General features: G+C 60.0%; 1 protein-coding gene across 1 annotated transcript in view; it reads right to left on the bottom strand.

Moving 5' to 3' along the window:
• LOC105184534 (dachshund homolog 2) overlaps positions 1-13,025 on the bottom strand; it is a 112,616-nt gene that overhangs the window by 48,936 nt on the left and 50,655 nt on the right. Inside the window, exon 6 of the mRNA XM_025296594.1 lies at positions 12,489-12,551. Within this exon, the coding sequence (XP_025152379.1) occupies positions 12,489-12,551 (63 nt within the window). The remainder of the gene's footprint in view (positions 1-12,488; positions 12,552-13,025) is intronic.

A 13,025-nucleotide genomic window follows, 5' to 3' on the forward strand; every position in this document is an offset into this window, starting at 1 on the left:
TCCTTCGCGTTTCCCGCGATTTCATTTCGCGCCCCTTCGCATCGCCGACGCGCGCGCATTCTCCGTCATCGTCCGACCGCTCGCTCGCGGAAAATTTCGCTACTTTGAACCGCTCTCCTCTCCCTCTCCCCGTCGCGCTCCTCCTCCTCGCGCGATCCCGGCGAGCCTAATCGATTAATCCCCGGAGCGACGGAGCGCTCGCGCGCGCGACCGTCGGAAGGCAGTCTCGCGTCGGACGAATCACCAGGAATAATCCTCGGATTTCTCTGGCGAGTGGAGGCAAGTCGAATGCACGTTTCGCCCGGCGGCATATTTACGCGGGCGATGACAAATGGTTTTTAGCATCGCGGCGGGTGGAGATGCGCGCGAGAGCTCGCGCCGAGACGCGGGAAAGGGACAGGCGTCGGCGCAGGGACAGAGAGAGAGAGAGAGAGAGAGAGAGAGAGAGGCGGACGAGAAGCAGAGGGCGGAAGAGAGAACTAGAGTGCTTCGCAGATGCGCGCCGTGACTGATGATCCCTACTTCCAGATGTACTATATACCCCGATACTTTTATCGGCGCTTGTTTGTTCAGCGCGCTCCGAAATACCAGTGGCAACGGCGTGCCGTCGCAGTGGATCACGCGTGTTGCGCGCCGCGCCGCGCCGCGCCGCGCCGCGGCGAGAGAAAAAAGGAAAGCGAAGCAAGTGGTGGAAGAAGAGCAAGAGGAGGTGGAGGAGCAGAAGCTGCTGGACGAGGGAAACGCGCGAGGGAAAGAGGGAGAGGGAGAATGAGAAGCGAGCGGCCGCGATTACCGGCGACGAGAACGCGAGGGGGCGGAGAAGAGAGAGAGAGAGAGAGAGAGAGAAAAAATGATGGTTGCATCAACACACAGCGCGCCCGGGCGTATATATATGTATATATATATATATACACACATATTTATGTGTCGCCTCGCAATGTTGGGCTTTCGTCGTGCTCGATGATGGACGTCTATCACGTGAGACAACGTCCGAGGCATTTGCTTCATCATCGTCGTCGTCTCTTCCTCCTCCTCCTCCTCCTCCTCCTCCTCCTCCTCCTCCTCCTCCGCCTCTTTCTTTCTCCTCTCATCGTTTTCTCTTTCTTTCTCTTTTACCCGGGCTTCTCTCTCGTCGGGCTGCCGTCTGTTCGTTCGCTACCTACCGAGCCAATTTCTGCCGAGTGGATTTCTCGTTTCTCGGCGGAACACGCGAGTTTCCGAGCGAGAAGAGACCGCTGAAATCTCGCGGGAAAGGAAGCGACCGCATACCGCCGCGCCGGCTCGAGGCGCGCGATCAACGAGCGATCGCAGGGAGACGGGGGAGGTTTTCCGTGGCGCGGAATAATCGAACGCGATTCGCTGGCGAAGCGGCGGAGGAGATTCGCCGTTCTCTCGGGATCGTTCGCAGTCGCGGCAAAATACGCGAGAGAAAGTAGAGAGCGCGCGCGAATGATTTCCGGAGCGGTAACGCGCGCGCTCCGCAATCCCGCAGACGACGACCCGACGCTGTTTGCTCTGGGCCGGAGAGCGCGGCGAGCAATTTTCTAGCCCCGGGCGAGTATCTCTGGTGCGAGAGCGAGAGCGAGAGCGAGAGCGAGAGAGAGAGATATATAGAGAAGAGTAGATACGCGGAATTATCAATTAGCGCGACGAACGGCCACTCTGCGTACGCGCGCGCGCGCGCGCGCGCGCACGGCTATGTAAATTGAAGAGGTTACACGCGGTTTTACATATTTCAACAGATTCATGGTGCACGTGGGGAACGGGGAGAGGAGGGGGCGAGAGGGGGCTCGGAGGATGACGAGCATGAGGAGGAGGAAAAAGGGAGCGAGCGAGGAGGAGATGGCGGTGGCGGTGGCGGTGGCGGTGATGGTGGTGGAGGCGGAAGAGAGCGAGAAAGAGAGACGATGGAGGGCTGCTCGGTGGCCACTCGAAAAGTGCGGGCGAAGCGTTTTGTCGAGTGTTTTATGGAAAGCTTTAGAATTGTAGATTTTCTCTCTCGCCCCGTGAAGCGCCGCCGCGGCCCGGCTGGATTTATGGCGGCCGACGTACGCGCGCGGAACATACGAGCCGCGTGTGCGAGCTCGCTACTTGCTACGGCGGCGCTCCCGCCCCCCCTGCCCCCCTGCCGCCGCCGAAAATATAAAAGGATATTATTTAAATTCCGGAAGAGGAGAGAGAGAGAGAGAGAGAGAGAGAAAGAGTTCATGCTTTTTGCGCCAACGCCGAGAGACGGCCAGGAGATGTAGACGACACCTCGGCTAGGCTGCGGAGGGAGAGGGGGGTCAGTGTCTTGGTGGGCGCATAATCGGTGTCAGAAACATTTTAGAAGCGTTGATCAATGTGGGGGCGCTCGCGCCGGGCGACGTAAGAGAGGGACGGCGCGGTGGCCCCGCGGCAAGTCGCTATTGGATTTCAATTGGAAAACGATTATTCTTGTCGAGTGACCGTGGCTTGCCACTTTGGCTCGTTTGTCACCGAGAGAGAGGGGGCAGAGGGGGAGAGAGGAAGAAAGAAGTCGCTCTCTCTCTCTCTCTCTCTCTCTCTCTCTCTCTCTTGGTCGCGCTGTCACGCGCAGCGAGATCCACGCGTGGAAAAGACACACCCCTTCACACACACACACACCACCTCCCCCCCCGCCGCCGGGGGTTTTTCAGTCTTGAGGTCTTTCGTTGAGCCCTCGAGAGCGCGCGGGCGTCGCTTTTCTTTCTCACGCGCAAGCAAGCACACACGGCGCTATGCGCGGCGCGGCGGAGGAAGAAGGGAGGGCATCGGCGAACCGGCCAGCCCGGAATAAATGATTCCATCTCGCATATTTACGATCGGCGCACCGACTGGACCTTAATCTCGCGGAGGTCCCTTCAGAGCCGAGCGCTCCGAGCTCGCCCCCGAATCCCATGGCCTCGCCGCGGGGCAATCCGGAGGATCTCAAAAGAACGCGTCTGCATCGCGCGCGCGCGCGCGTTTCGCGCATGCAAACCGTCGCGCTGATCAAAGCGCGCGCACGCTCAAGCGCGAGCCGAAGGAAGGGAGAATGTGAACGACGAAGGCAGAAGAATCTGATTTCGGGGGCGCAATCGTCGGGAATGCAAAGCACACACGGAGCTATTTGATCTGTATGCATATCGTAACAGCTCTCGCTCTCTCGCTCTCCCGCTCTCTCCCACACTGCCGGCCGGCCGGTCGGTCGGCCGGCCGGCCGGAGAACGCGGCGACGCGCATGCATGTGCAGTTCGCGGGGGGGAGACGGCGTAGGCGCGAGGGCGAGAGGGCGGGCGAACGGGTGGGTTGGGGGTCGGTTTGACCCCGCGGGGCCAAGCGCGTATTTACGGAAGGGTCGCTGATAACACGCCGACGATTGTGTCCACACGCCGCCTCCGCCCAGTCCGGGCCGCCGGCTCACACGCATGCACGCATGGCAAGGAAGAGGCGGCGGTAAGGGAGGCGCGAGCGCGAGCGGAAACGTGCGAGCGAGCGAGCGAGCGAGCGAGCGAGCGAACGGACACTGCAAATATTAGTTCATTACCAAAAGTGCCAGCGAAACCGTGGCTGCGAATGGGTAGCACCGCGGAACCGCAGGAACGTTCGTCCGCGGTTTATTTAACGGCACCCTACCGCCGCTTTTCAATTAACCGCCCCCGCCGCTCCCGCTCGCGGGAGCCCCGGCGCGGCGCTCGGAGACGACGCGCGCGCTCCTTAATCCCCTTCTCTTCGCACGCGGCGGGCTCGCTCGTCGTCGCGAGGACGCGTCGCTTCTTGGACCGCCGCGCTCTCGCGCGTTCTCGCGCGCCTCGGAGGCGTCGGGGAAAATTGCTGGAATTTACGGCCGGGTCGATATACGGCCGAGGGAAGCGCGAGGAGCGCACTCTTTCTCTCTCTCTCTCTCTCTTTCTCTCTCGCCCCCTCTCTGTCGCCGGAAGTGCGGCCGAGGAATCGCATGTCGCGGGAGTATAAATAAGAGTACATCAGCGCGCGTGTAACCCTCGCTCGGCCGTGTCGGGAGTCCCGCTACGTAATATACTGACGTGTGCGCGCGGCGCCGAAGGGGAACCATTTAATAACAATATATCTTGACCGGCACGATCGAGCGCAAGAAACACGTCCGAAGGAGCACGGCCGAAGGAGCGCGGCGCGGCTTCCGCGCGAGAGGCGGATATTTGAGCGTTAGTTTGAGACGACGACATTTGTTCCGGCTAATTAAGACGCGCGCGCTGGACACGACGCTCCGTAAATCAATCGCGACGGAGCGAGCGAGCGAGAAGTACGAATCGCGAGGCGCGCGATGAAGCGCGACGGCAGGCGACGCGCGGCCGGCCGCAAGCCGATGTTCCGCGGACTTCGCAATGCCGCGCGCGCCGCGCTGGCAGGTGAGACGAATCGTCCTCTCGAAACGGCGCGCCGCCGAAGAGCGTCGGAGGGCTCCTCCCCCGCGCGCGCGGCGCGTCCGCCGACGCAAATTACACGACGGCGATCGCAGCTCGTTAGCCGGCCACCGCCGCCACGAATAGCCTCGCTGGGAAAATATCCCGACGAAAGACGCCGGTCTAACGAGACGAGGGAGCGGAAAAAGAAAATTCGAGAGCAGCCGCGAACGAACGTGGAATAAGGCGGATGACAATTTCACGGTACATTAGTGTCCGCCGCTTAGTGTCCGGACATGTTTGCGGACGAGACGTGACTAATTATGTTTTTAATTAATCATCATTTCACCGGAAGGCTCGCCGCCGCCGCCGCCGCCGCCAACGACGGCGACGAGGACGCGTCGAAGTCGCCAACGTCGCGTTCTCAAGTTTGCTCGGTTTGGCTCGTTATCGGCCGATGACGTGCGTTCTAATAATGTACGTTGGCACAACATGACACCTCGCCCCTTCCTCCACCTCTCTCCCTCTCTCTCGGATGATTCCCTTCGACCCCATAATATTCGTCGGCCCCTCCACTCCTTGCGCGCTACGCCTGCATCAAAGCCGCGGTAATTCTTGTCGCTCGCATCGTCTCGTCGACGCAAATGAGCCCGAAAACGATCGCACGCTTTCCGGGAAGGCGCGCGTCTCGCCATTCGGCGAGAAATACGACCGCCTCCCTCGGTGTCACTCATTCATTCCCTCCCTCCTTCACTCGCATGCGCGAGGAAGAAAGAGTTCACGGTCGAAGAGTAGTAGCTGGCTTCTCGCGGCTGAATTAATTATTATCGTCGAGCGTAAACCGGTCGAGCTGAGATCCCTTCGCCTTTAGAGAAAACCCGGCGCAATCAGAATCAATCGGTTTATTTCGCAACCGAGTTATCCGCCGCGACACAACGACCGACAAGCCGACGCGCAGATCTGGACGCGTACACCGATCCGCCTCACTTTCCCACCGGCAGATCTCTGTGCGCGGCAATCGCGGCTCACTTCGCTGTCGCTCCGCAAGCCGCAGATTCGCTGAATCAGCCAATCCACATTTCTCCCGTGCGCTCCGCGTCGAAGACGTCACGGGGCTAATTATCATTTCAGACGGACGACGCCACCGCCGACGCGTGCTGCGACACGTCCGGTCGATCGAGATAATTTACTCTCGGCTTAATAAAATAAATGTCGCTCTCAGCCGCGGCCGCTTCCTGCCCCTTTCGCGCCGCCGACCGCTCCCTCCCTCCCTCCCTCCCTCCCTCCCTCCCACCCTCCTGCGCGTCTGTCGTCTCCTCGAGAAGGCGCGACCGCCTCGACTTATATTCTCGCCCGGCCAACGAGTTTACGAGTCGGAAGATTTACCGTTGATGTAACAAGTGCGTTAGCGGCGCCCTCCCTCCTCCCTCCCGCCCTCCTGTTCGGTATGCCGACGCGCAGCGGAGCCTTTCTCTCTCTCTCTCTCTCTCTCTCTCTCTCCCTCTCTCTCTCTCTCCTTCTCTCTCGTCAGGCCCACAGCTACCGGGGCCCGCTTTTATATCACTTTTCATTACCCGACGTGCACCCATTAATTCGTCCGGCAGGCGTTGGCTCGCTTCTCGCCGGCGCGAGAACGTCGACGACGTTTACGATTTCTCGCCGCGGCGCGGCGTCGCGCGATCACCGAAAGCGACGTGGTGTGTCGCGTCGTCGTCGCAGACTCTGGAGCCCCGCGGCGGGCCCGATGGATGCTGATCGATCCATTATCATCGATCGCGGGACGAGCGGGAGAGAGAGAGAGAGAGAGAGCGGAGAGTCACGACAGCAACACAACCGGTCGTGATGTAACGCGAGCGTCGTCCCTCCGTCGTCCTTAAAGCGCGCGCGCGCGCGAGCTGGCCGATAGATAGACGGCCGATAATCGCTTCGGGGAAGGGCTCGTCCCCGATCGATCAAGTTCGCCGAACGCGAGATGAACCGCCGCGCGGTTTGTCGCGAGCCGGCCGTTTTCGCACGCGCCGTCGATTTCCACTCTGCGAGATCACGCGAGAGAGAGAGAGAGAGAGAGAGAGAGAGAGAGACAGAGAGAGACGGAGACGCGAGAGGGACGCGAGAGTGGTCGCGCAAAAAATCGCCCGGCTAATTGTCGTCCGTCGTTGGGATTAGGTCAAGGGGCGGCGGGAGGGAGGGAAGGGGCGCGTTAGCGTAATCGATCGACGGGAGAACGATCGAAGGTGACCAGGCGAGGAAGAGAGAGAGAGAGAGAGATCCGTCGCGAAGAGATCGCCGCGATGAATTTTATACCTGCGCAGCGGCCCCGGCTCGCTCTCGTGAGATTAGGGTGACCTTAACTCTGATCTCGAGCCACCCCCACCCTCAAGCTTTCTCTCCCTCCCTCCCTCCCTCTCTCTCTCTCTCTCTCTCTCCTCTCTCTCTCTCTCTCTCTCTCTCTCTCTCTCTCTCTCGGTCTGCCGAGAACGTGAGAAGTGCAGGTCGCGATTCTTTAAATATGCAAGTAATCGGCGGTGGAAGGCGCGAGCGCGCACGCGCGCGCGAACGCACACCGGCAATTACAGGCGAAAATTATGTGGAGAAATTACGGGGTGGGCAGGTGAAAGAATCGAAGGCGCTCACGGCGCGCGGTGCTTACGGAACAGAGAGCCGCGTCGGGAGGAGACGGAAGAGAGAACGAGAGTGATAGCGTGACTAATACGCGCTTTGTCAGCGGGATAATCGCGCGGCGATTTTCGCGCATAATTCACTTACTCGCGCAATTTGCCGTCGCGATCTTAGCCGGGATAAAGTCCGGCCAGGCGCGCTCGCGCGCATATTGAGATGCGAAAACAGCCACCACCGTCGCCGTCGTGTCGTAGTCGCCGACAACGGCGACGACGCGCGTAAGCGCTCCGCGAGGTCGCGGATGCGCCGATTATCATAAAGAAGAAGAAAACGGCATAATCGAGCCGGACAATCGTCGCGCGCTAACGCGCCGTAATAACACGTCGCGACAATTAACCGACGACCCGGCGATGTGTGCGGCGCGCTCGTCGCTTAATTGTCGAGAGAGAGAGAGAGAGAGAGAGAGAGAGAGAGAGACAAGTTTTCGCATTTATTATTATAAATCCCGACCTTGTAGTGACGTCAGTTAGTCGTCGGGAGAATATCGCAAGTTTTGGACTAGTCGTGACTAATAAACGAGACTCGTCGTAGAGACTTGCCTCGTGACGTCATCACAAAGGACCTCAGCCTCTCGCAGAATGTGCGATCTCGGGGGTGAAATTAAAAAGAAAGGACGCAGCTATCTCGAGCAAAGTACGTCGCAGTGGAGGGCGTCGGGGAAAATCGGGAGAGGGAGAAGCGCGATTACGACGGTCGGCGGTGAAAACGCGCGCGACGGCCGGGGAGCAAGGTGGAAAACGCGCGTCGCGTCGCGTAGCAATTACGGGATTCTCGTGGCGCCGCGGCGCGTTGACAGCTCGAAGGCTGGACCGGTTGCGCGTAAACGGTATTAATCACAATGCGCGCGTATTTGCGCGCTCCTCCGGCCGCCGAGCTGTTTGCGCGAGTGCCTGTCCGCGCGCTGACAGTTGGTTTGAACGCAATTAGCGTGGCCGCTCGTGATCTCGCGGGCGGGAAGGGGGGAGGGGAAAGAGCGGCGGCTATCCGCCGCGCGCGATCGCCGAGTCGAATTAACCGTTTCGCCGCGCTCGTCGCGGAGCGGAGCGCGACGCCGCGCGACGACGGAGGAGGCCGCTCGCTTGACAGGCGGGAGGGAACCCCCTCGCTACCTTGCGCCATCACATCCCGCTTCTTCGCCGCACCCTGTCGTCGTGTAACGCGCGTGGAATTGCCGTTACGTCTCTTGTTGTCGGCTTTCTTGCGGCCGGAGAAGCGCCGGACGTGACGGATTCGAGCCTGCGAACTTTGTACTTGGCGAGGAAGAGAAGTTCTCTCTCTCTCTCTCTCTCTCTCTCTCTCTCTCTCTCTCTCTCGGTGTTTGCTCGCGGCGCAGGTTGACACGTACGCACGCCGGGCGACCAGACGCGGTTTCACCGACGGAGAAGGAATATTCCGCGGGTTTATTCCGCGGCGGGCCTCCCCCGCTGATTCATTCGATCGATAAGCCATTAATGCGCGCATCGAGCCGCGACGAATCGCGCATATCGGGCCAAGTGTTACACTAAATGACTGCGATAATCTCGATCGCGCCGTTCCAGCGTGATGCGACTCGACGTCGGCGGCGCGGTAATCACGCGCGGTTATCAAAGCGGCAAGAAGCGAAATGCCTTACGACACGTTCGACGTGTCCGCTCCGCGTCCGCCGCCTCCTGCGTTCGGTGTGTGTGTGTGTGTGTGTGTGTGTGTGTGTGTGTGTGTGTGTGTGTGTGTGTGTGTGTGTGCTTCTTTGCGGACAGTCTCTCGGCGGCCACGAAACCGTGACCGTAAATGTAAATGGGCGACGTCGTCGCTTACCGTCGTGCTGGCGGCCGCGAGGGGCGAAGAAGCGGAACCGAAGAGGAAAGCCGAAAGAGGAAGAGAGAGAGAGAGAGAGAGAGAGAGAGAGAGAGAGAGAGAGGGAGAGAGAGAGAGAGAGAGTAAGAGAGAGGGAGAAGGAGAGGCAGAGTGGAAAGAGTCGATCGTAACGACGAGGCTCAACTTTATGAATATTATTTTCCAGCAGATGTCCTGAACGATAGGACGTCGTCGCCGTCGTCGTCGTCGTAATTAATGACGTCGCGAGTGCAACGAGGAGGGTGGCTCGAGTTCGGGACAGGTCGAAGACAGAGAGAGAGAGAGAGAGAGAGAGAGAGAGAGAGAGAGAGAGAGAGAGAGAGGGTGAGGACGAACACGGGAACGGTGTGACGGCATGGAGGGGGGGGGGGACATGCGGAGGCGGGTATGGAGATGCGGAGGCAGCGCGCGTAAGGGGATGCCGACGATAAGGAACCCGTAGGAAGGCAGCGCGAAACTGATGGCGGAGGTAGTTGGACGGCGACAGACAATGCGCGTGAATTATGCCGGAATGACTGGGTAGTTTTAAAGCCAGGAAGCCGACATTAGCGCATTGATACCGAACATTCTGACTGCGGGGAACCATTAATATTACTTACTTCATAACGCCGCGCGAGCGCGCGCGCGCGCGCGCGCGAGGGTCGGCGGGCGCGATGGAAGCGCGCGTCCCTCTCTCGCTCTCCCCCTCCGCCCCCCTCCCTCTCTCCCGCCTTCGTCCGTTCGTATAACGACTGCTTATCCGCCAGTCATACAGCCGAAATTCGCGCGCGGTTCCATAGTTATCACTCGCGCCGAAGAAAATGATCGATAGCTGCGCTTACGACGACGCTGCCGCGACGAGAACGACGATTTCGCGCTCGTTACTCTCTCTCTCTCTCTCTCTCTCTCTCTCTCTCTCCCAGCGTCTGCCTTTTCTCCGCGGCAAACGCAGACGAGATAATGACACAGAATCGTGGAGAAATCCGTTGATCCCGCGGAACTTTGCTCGCGTCCTCGCGCGCACAGTGCGCGCCTGTGCAAACTGGCCGAAACGGATTCGCCGCGCGAGCGAGACGAGATTAGTGAGATTTAATTGGCCGGGCGCGCTGGCGGCTGGATAGACTTGAGGGGAAGTCAGAGTTTTCCTCCGAGCGAGAGCAGATCAAATGGATTAGCGCGAACAAATCATCGGGATTAAAACGAAGCAGCGCGACGGGGGGAGAGACGGGGGAAGACAGCGCGCAGGCAGAGTAAACGCAGTCTTCGCTCGACATTCCGTGTGCTTGTAAAATCAAAAGGACAAACAATTAATAAAGCCGGCGGCGTCGATTAATCAGAATTTAACTCGCAGTTAAATACTCGACCGTGCGGCGGGATCGCCCTCGGCGCGGCAGCCGCGCGCGCGCGCGCGCGTATTTCGAGAGGGTAGGAGCGAGCGAGCGAGCGAACGGACGAGAGCGCGTGGGCCACGCAGGATAAACAAAGGTTTACATCAGTGTCAGTCGCAACAAGTCCGAATTCGTCTAGGGTTCTCGCCATGAATATTCACGCCGCTCGCCGACGCCGCCGCCGCCAACCCCTCCGCCGCACGGTTTCGTTTCGTTTCGTTTCGTTTCGCGGCCCCTCGCGCACCCCATTCCCCCTCGCCCCCGCGCGCCCCGCGTCGGCAACGGAGAACCCCCATTCCGCGGCCTCGTGCCCATTTACCACCCCCTGCGGCGATATCCATCGAACGGCCACCAGTCAAAGGCTGAAATCACAATACGCGTTGTCCGGTTGACGAAGTCGACGGTGGGGTCGACGGTAAAGCAAATAGAACGAGAGAGAGAAAGAGAAGAGGCGGCGCAGACGCGCGCGGGGCCGAGTGGTCGGCGGGGCTCGACCAGTGGTCATTGCCTTTGAATTGGAAATTACGTTTCGGACGCGGCCAAGTGTCGATTTTCGCCCCCATATTAACGGCTCCCCGCCGCCCGCCCCGCGCCCGCCGTCCGCCCACCGCCGCAGCCGCCGCCGCCGCCGTCGTGGCCGCGCGAGGACTCGCCCTCTCTCGCCCACGTGTCCTCCTCGACGACAACGACGACGACGAGGCGAAGCTGTGGAAGGATGCCGAAGAGTCCTGTGTCCACTCGTCGTGTTGCGCTCATCGCTCCCTCGCGCCCTTCCCCTCCCTCTTGTCCTCTCGCACGGCGCGCACGTCGAAAGTGCCCATCGCCAATTTTTTAATGGACTCTGGATATGTTCTCGGGGACGGCGGAGTAAGATTCGCAATTTCTCGCGAGGGGCTGAAACAAGCCCTCGGAAGTAACTGGAATATCTGATCTCCAGTCACGAATATCAAACTACGAGCAGCGATGTTTCATACAAAAATTTGAATATCCGCCATTGTAACGAGTATAAAATCTCATGCGTGGATCTCGTGCGTGGAGTAAAAGAACATTTTCCCGCACACCTCTTGCGTCGTCAATCTCCACGCGATTCGCTGCAGATCAGACATTCCGATCAGACCTCCGAGAGGTCGCGAGTCCTTTCTTCCCCGTTCTGCATATCCCAAGCCCTCGAGAGATCGCTAAACAACCCCCCGGGGGGACGGTTGACCCTCGCTTTCGTCGGCGTCTCGCGACTTTGCATTTCTTGTCACCAGCAAGCTCGAGGCTCGCTCGAGTGTCGCACATTGCGACGCGAAGGAGAGCGACAACGAAGCGAGCTCCGCAAGGTCTCAGCACCCTTCTCGCTCTTCAGTTGACGCGGGGCGAGGGGATGGTGATGGGGCAACGGCGGCAGCGGCAGCGGCAGTGGCAGCGGCGGTGGTGGTGGTGGTGGTGGTAGGCAAAGCCCCTTTCCGAAATCAACCCTTTCGGGGCGACGGCAGGCACGAGCGCGAGTGTTTCGGAGGCGCTCGAATGATTTAATCCCCGAATGATGGACGGGCACGTCGCGACGATGATCTGCGTGCCGTGAAGTGACAAGTGGTTAGGATCACGCGGAAACCTCGGTGGCTCGCTCTCGGCCGCGACGCCGACCTGGTGTGTGTGTGTGTGTGTGTGTGTGTATGTATTTGCGTATGTATGTATGAGCAGGGGGAGGGGGAGGGTGTCGGTATCGGTGAACCGAAGGCCGGCCGGTCGGATGGATTTTGGTCGGCGGATTGGGGGTGGGAGAGGCGGGCGAGCGGGACGGAACGACGCGGCGGAGGGGTCGGAGGGTTTCGAGCTCTCGCACGCGTACAAATCTAGTTGTGGCATTACTGCGTCAGGCCTGGACTAACTTGTCGCGCGACCGGAACTCGATAACCTTGCTCCGGGTAATACTGATTTATCGAAAGTGCAGCGGCCGGACTAGGCCGACGGCGGCGCGGCGGCGGCGGCGGCGGCGGCGGCGACGGGCCATCGTCATCGGCCGCGCTTTGTATTTTTTGCCGGGCGCGGCGTGATGCGCGCGATTTTTCCGGGCTAATCGAGAATTACGCGTCACGGCTGAGCGGCGAGTCGGGTCGGGGTCGGGGGAAGGGGACGGCCCCGAGATAATTTTTCCAGCGCCACAGGAGCGCGGGAGGAACAAGAGGGGAGGAGAAGCGCCGGACACGCTCGCGCGATCTCGCGAAGCTCACACACGGCTCGTCTCTCTGGATTGTCCTACCTTTCGAGATGTTTGACAATATCTTCGTAGGCAGCTCGGCAGTTTTCCCAAACCGTCCCGGACCTGTGGAGCACAAAACAAAAGGCGGTTACGACACGACAAAATGGAAACAAAAGAGAAAAGCCTGACGCGGCGGAGAGCAACCAAGGGAAACTCAAAGGAGAATCGGCGATTCGCGCCGCGGCGGACGCGGCGAAGCATCGCGGACGCGACGAAGCGCGGCGGACGCGACACTTTGCGCGGGAGGACACGCTTGATTAATAAGAGAGTCCTCGAGCCGAGCCGAGCCGAGCCATGCCGCGTCGAGTCGTATCATCTCGTCTCCTCGTCTCGTTTCGGCGACGCCGCGATTCGGCCGTTGCCGAACGCACCGGGAATGAAGAGCCTTTGATGTCGCTGATTAAAAAAGAGACGTCAGCGCGGCGGGAGCGGAGTTAATTTGTGACCTCGCGCGCGTTCCCGAGGTCGCGCGCGAGAAGAGGAAGGAGCACGCTCGGCGAGGGAGGCGGGCGAAAACGGATAAGTTAATCAGGGTGG

The sequence above is a fragment of the Harpegnathos saltator genome, unplaced genomic scaffold (assembly GCF_003227715.2).
Source record: "Harpegnathos saltator strain DR-91 unplaced genomic scaffold, Hsal_v8.6 scaffold15, whole genome shotgun sequence".
NCBI classification, from domain to species: domain Eukaryota; kingdom Metazoa; phylum Arthropoda; class Insecta; order Hymenoptera; family Formicidae; genus Harpegnathos; species Harpegnathos saltator.